Source organism: Nestor notabilis, unplaced genomic scaffold (genome assembly GCF_000696875.1).
Source record: "Nestor notabilis isolate BGI_N333 unplaced genomic scaffold, ASM69687v1 scaffold24594, whole genome shotgun sequence".
Classification (NCBI taxonomy): Eukaryota; Metazoa; Chordata; class Aves; order Psittaciformes; family Psittacidae; genus Nestor; species Nestor notabilis.
In genome coordinates this window covers 1-5,132 of record NW_009925498.1, presented here as the reverse complement: position 1 = coordinate 5,132, position 5,132 = coordinate 1, and the positions used below count along the sequence as shown (strand labels likewise).

General features: G+C 54.5%; 2 protein-coding genes across 2 annotated transcripts; one reads left to right on the top strand and one right to left on the bottom strand.

Moving 5' to 3' along the window:
• The first annotated feature begins 1,547 nt into the window (after positions 1–1,547).
• Positions 1,548–2,236, top strand: SMAGP (small cell adhesion glycoprotein). Its single transcript, XM_010013091.1, has 3 exons — positions 1,548–1,578; positions 1,887–1,961; positions 2,064–2,236. The coding sequence occupies exons 1-3, from the start codon at positions 1,548–1,550 to the stop codon at positions 2,234–2,236; spliced, it is 279 nt and encodes a 92-aa protein (XP_010011393.1).
• A 1,937-nt stretch (positions 2,237–4,173) lies between these two features.
• On the bottom strand, positions 4,174–5,121 carry DAZAP2 (DAZ associated protein 2; the record flags this gene model as incomplete). The annotated part of the gene is made up of 3 exons (XM_010013090.1): positions 4,174–4,302; positions 4,519–4,755; positions 5,005–5,121. Coding segments are annotated over 3 exons (483 nt in total), but the record flags the coding sequence as incomplete, so codon positions are not given.
• Positions 5,122–5,132: the final 11 nt, after the last annotated feature.

Sequence of the window (5,132 nt, the reverse complement as noted above, 5' to 3'; positions counted from 1 at the left end):
CGGCCCAGCGAGGTAACCCTGGCACAGCAACACATCCCATGGTTTTCCATGCCATGGAGCATGGGGCTCCTTCCTGCCTGGTTAAAACCTCTGCTGGGTCCCAGGTCTCCATTTCCAGGTGCTGTGGGCACGGAGCTGCTGTGTGCTTCCCGCTGGCGATGCCAAACACTTCCCAAGAAGCCCTCTCCCCAGGGCACCCGGCTCGCACCAGCTCCTGCCCATCCAGCAGCGTCTTTTCCTCTTCTCCCTTCAATCCCAAGCTTCCGTTTTGGGAGGATTGTTACCAGTTTTGGGGAAATGTTACCCATGTTCTGCTCAGAAGCTGCCCAAGCAGCGGCTGCTGCGCTGGGCGGAGCTTGTGGTTGGCTTTGGAAAGTGCATTCAGCTCCCCAGCACCCAGACATCGCCACCAGAGGAGCCCGGTGAGCTTTAAGGTGAAGCTGGGTTTAATGCAAAACTGGGATTAAAGAAAAGCTGTGTTTAAAATGAAGCTGGGTTTAAATTAAATTGGGATTAAAGAAAGGCTGTGTTTAAAATGAAGCTGGGTTTAAATTAAACTGGATTTAAAGTGAAGCTGGGTTTAAAACAAAGTTGGGTTTAAAACAAAGCTGGATTTAAAGAGAAGCTGGATCTAAAGCAAAGCTGGGTTTAAAGCAGAGCTGGGTTTAAAGGGAAGCTGGATCTAAAGCAAAGCTGGGTTTAGAGAAAACTGGGTTTAAAGCAAAGCTGGGTTTGAAGTGAAGCTGGGTTTAAAGGGAAGCTGTATCTAAAGAAAAGCTGGGTTTAGAGTGAAGCTGGGTTTAAAGAGAAGCTGGATCTAAAGCAAAGCTGGGTTTATTGAGCTGGTGGCTTGTGCCAGCCTGGGCTTGAGCTTGGGGTGAAGTTATTGGGGAGCTGGCTGAGACTTGGGTGCTGGTCCCTGCCTGGTGGGAGATGGGTCCTCACAACTCTCCCACGCTGCTGGGAAGGAGGAAATGGTTTTCCCAACTTCCTGTGGCTCTGTGAGCCCAGCGTCAGAATCCGGCAGCCCTCGAAAGCAAAACTGCTGCTGGGAGGGATGTTGTGCAACCCACCGAGTCACGAGGGCACCGTGGGACAGCAGGACACGTTGTCCCACGTGGGGCAGGGGAATGAATCCCGCTTTTCCAGGCTCCCGAATGCGGCTGCAGGGTTTAGCATCGCCCCAGCCTGTGTGCTGCATCCCGAGGGCTCAGCACCGCCAGGATGAAGCGCGTGGTTTAGCATCTGCTTCTCTGCAGGCAGAACATTCCCGCTGCAGCATCGACCTCGGGACGGCAACGAGTGGATCCGGAAGGATTTCCTGGTGATTTGAAGCTCTCAGAGTTTGAGAGGGAATTGCAGAGTCAGTGCCTGGGATTTTCCTGCCTTCCCGCGTTCCCGCTCCTCACCTCCCCACCAAGCCCTTGGCTCTGGTTGATGCTGCCCGGCCGTGCCCTGCACCGGGTGCTCTGTGAATTCAGCACTTGTAGTCTGGGTTTTGGCAGTTCGGAAGGAGCCCAGACCTGCCCCTGGGAGGAGCTGATGCCATGGAAGGGGATCAGCCCCCTCTGACTGCAGGTAAGTGCCCCAGGACAGCTCTGCCACGTGTCCATGGGGTGGAATCCCTGGTGAGACCTTGCCCAGGGCCACTGCATGCCCCATCCAGCTAAGCGTGGCTGAGAGCTGGGTCAGGACCAGCCTTGCTCACCTTCTCCTCCCTCCTTCTCTCCTGGTTGATGAAGAAACCAGGAGAGCAGTGCTCAAGGCCAGGTTGGATGGTGCTTGGAGCAACCTGCTCTAGGGGGAGGTGACAAGGGGTTGGAACCGAATGAGCTTTGAGGTCCTTTCTAACCCAACCCATTCCATGATTCTATGATTCTAAGAAGAGCTGACAACCCCCTTCCTGAAGGCTGCTCACCCTCCACCTCTCCATGAGGACGCCAACACCGTGGTCATTGCAGGTAGGGGTTCTCCTTGCCAGATCCACCCCATTTACTGAGGAGCAGCTCGGTACCAACCACCCAAGGCTCTCCCCTGCTCCTCTTTCTGCTTTCTCCTGGTAGTTGTCATCACGCTGGTGTTCCTCACCCTGCTGACGGTCCTGGTGGTGATCATCATCTACCTGTACAGAAACAAAGGCAGCTACCTCACCTACGAGCAGCCGGCAGCAGAGACCGACGTGTCGGTGCAGATGGAGGATGCTCCATCCAAAGAGAAGGAAGAGTATTTCATCTAAGGCACGGCTCCAGCGCACGCTTCTCCCGCTCTCGGGGCCGAACTTCCCCAACCCCAAGTTGGAGATTTCCAAGCTGCTTTTTTCTTCTTTTCCTTAATTTATTAAGCCAAGCATGGAAGGAAAAGCACCCAGGGGTGTGTCAGAGCTTTGCCCATCGCTGCCCACCCGGAGCACACCAAAGGCAGCAGGAGAGCAGCACCCACCCCAGCTCCTCCCTGCAGTGCTCTCGAATACAACCCACTGACAAACTGAGGAGTCCCTGTTGTTTTCTTTGCCCTTAGCTCAAAACCCACCTTAAGTTCCTCTGCTGAGGATTTTGGGGTGGGGTGACTGAAACGGCCGAGTTGGAGGCGAAGGGGAAGCTACAGGTAAAATAGGCTGATGGGTCATGCAGTGAAAGCCACGCTGCTGCCTCAGACTTTGGGGCTGCTCATCCCAGACCTCAGTAGGCTCCAGGGAATGGGAAGCAGAGTGGGTTGGCTTCATCCAGAGGCAGCTTTAGCACCCGCACATGGGCTCACGCAGGTGGAGACACTGGTTTTCCTCTGCTTGTGTTCAGAACAAAGCTGGGGCAAGGAACAGCTCCCCCTGTCCCTCCTCTGCTCCCTGCCCAAGGCACTTCCTCCTTTAAATCAACCCCCAAACCCCTCCCAGAGGAGGAAGTTCACAAAACACCAGTGAAGAGGAAACCAGTGAAGAAGCCCCGAGGCTTGCGATGGGCAGAGCCGAGGGGCTTTAAGTGAGGGCTAATGCAAAGTGGCTCCTTCAGTCAAATTTTCAAAATAGTCTTTATTCTACTTTTCTTTTAGTATAAAAAAATCCACAAGTTAAGTGCACCACAGTGTGTACAGAGAGAGACGTAATGCTGAGCTTCCTAACAGTCGGTTGATGGTTAAACACAACAGGGACAAGACAAGTTTGGATGAAACTGAAACCTCGAGATAAAATATATGTGAATCTGGTATTTTTCTTCATAAAACAAAACAAAACAAAAACACCTCAAACCCAAACCCAAAACACGGAGGATCCCTGAAATATTCTTCTTACCCCTAATAAGACTTCATTGTTTTTAAAGTATGCATTCAGAAAACAAGCCATTGAGCCGGCTCGCTTGGGTGTTCACTGCCAGTTGCTGCACACCCTGGGGCAGATGGTAACCACCCGCTCTGGTTGAGCAACAGCCTGAAGGAGTTTTGGTGTCAAGACACCAGTTGAGTTGGAAAGAAAGGAAGAAGAAGGTTGTTTATTAAGCATCGCTCTAAAAGCCTCATTAGCACTGAATGAAAGGAACATGAGTTGCATTGTGTTTCTGGCACCAAAGCATGGCTTTGATTAGATCTAGTGTGCAAAGAAATCCAAGATTACTTGGAGTGTCTAAAACCAATCCCAGCTGCAAACCTTCCTGGAGGGAAGCGATGGGCGAGCACGGAGCGCTCCCAGGGATCCGTCCCCACTGAGGTCAGGAAGAAAGATGTGCCGAGGTGCTGCTGGGAATCGCTTTTCTATCCAGCACCTTTGCTTCAGTGGAAGGGAAGCACGGGTGGTTGTGGCTCTGGGTGCAGCGGACCCCGAGGAGCGGGAAGGGGAGGGAAGGAGGAAGCGGATCCATCCCCTCACCCTCCTCAAAGCCGATTCCTACGAGCTCAGCACTGCGGTGGATGAAAGGAAGAGGCAGGGCTGCTGAGCTCCCATTCATCCCACGGATTAATCCCCCTTCCCGCTCCACCAGAGGCACCACCAGCATTAACAGGGCTTCGTGCTTCACCTCAACGTGCCTGCAGGCACCAGACCAGGAGACACCTCACCGCTTCGTGTCTACTCTGCAACTTCAGGTTAATATGGTCTAAAGCAGTTACATCGTGAGAAGTGCTGACAGAATGTGATGTCTTTCCTTACACAAATGTAGTCCCCCCTCTCCCCCCCTTCCCCTTCCTTCTTCACCAGATAGTGTAGCCGCCGTCTGAGCCTCCCAGGAAGAAGTTGCCCTTCCGTTGTGTCACCAAGATGTTGGCTCCCTGCATTACAGCCAGCTGAGCGGCGTTGGGGGGACAGCCGGGGGGGGGAGGCTGGAAGACAGAGAAAGGAGAGGCAGGGCATAGCTGAGGTGACCGGGACAAAGCCATCGTGGGCTGCAGGCACCCAGAGACCTCCCGGTCCATGTCCCTGATGAGCAAAGACAGAGTGACAGAGCCCAGGAGCTGATGGGAACCCACAGGTTAAACACGGACACAAACAGGAGCCGGGGATGGGACGTATATTTCTGAAGACAAATTGATACTCACAGGGATGCTGGTGGTTCCACCGGCCCCAAACCTCGCTCCAGCATCAAAGCCACCTTCAACAAGGACTGTGGAGCCCGGAGGATAAACGGGTCCCACGGGGTAGTAAGCCATGGGCACCGAGGAGCTGAGCGGACCCACGGCCACCGACTGGGCCATGGGCAGGAAGACACCCGGGTACGCTGCAGACATGGTGGGGACGGTGGCAGCCCCCAGCGGCACAAAGCTGGGGCGGTAAAGCTGCGGAGAAAAGGAGCCGTGCAAGGGGGTTGAGAGACTGTGGTTCATAGAGCCATGGAATGGTCTGAGTTCGAAGGGACCTTTAAAGCTCACCCAGTTCCAAGCCCCTGCCATGGGCATGGACACAGGGGCTTGGAGCAACCTGCTCTATGGAAGGTGTCCCTGCCCGGGGCAGGGGGTTGGAGCTGGAGGAGCTTTAAGCTCCCTTCATCCCAACCCATCCCATGGAAAACAAAGCATCCCACCTACCTCCGAGTAAGCAGGAGGTGCCTCCGTGTAGGGTGGCGGCTGCGGCAGGGCCACGCTCTGTGGGTACACGGCGGCGCTGGCCGGAGCCTGCACAGGGTAGGAGGGCTGGGTGGGATATTGTCCTGCAG

Excerpts from the sequence above, each read along its gene's own strand:
- SMAGP (XM_010013091.1), top strand. The coding sequence starts at position 1,548 with ATGGAAGGGGATCAGCCCCCTCTGACTGCAG. Across the intron at positions 1,579-1,886 it reads TCAGCCCCCTCTGACTGCAG|AGCTGACAACCCCCTTCCTG; the intron begins GTAAGTGCCCCA and ends GATTCTAAGAAG. Across the intron at positions 1,962-2,063 it reads CAACACCGTGGTCATTGCAG|TTGTCATCACGCTGGTGTTC; the intron begins GTAGGGGTTCTC and ends TTCTCCTGGTAG.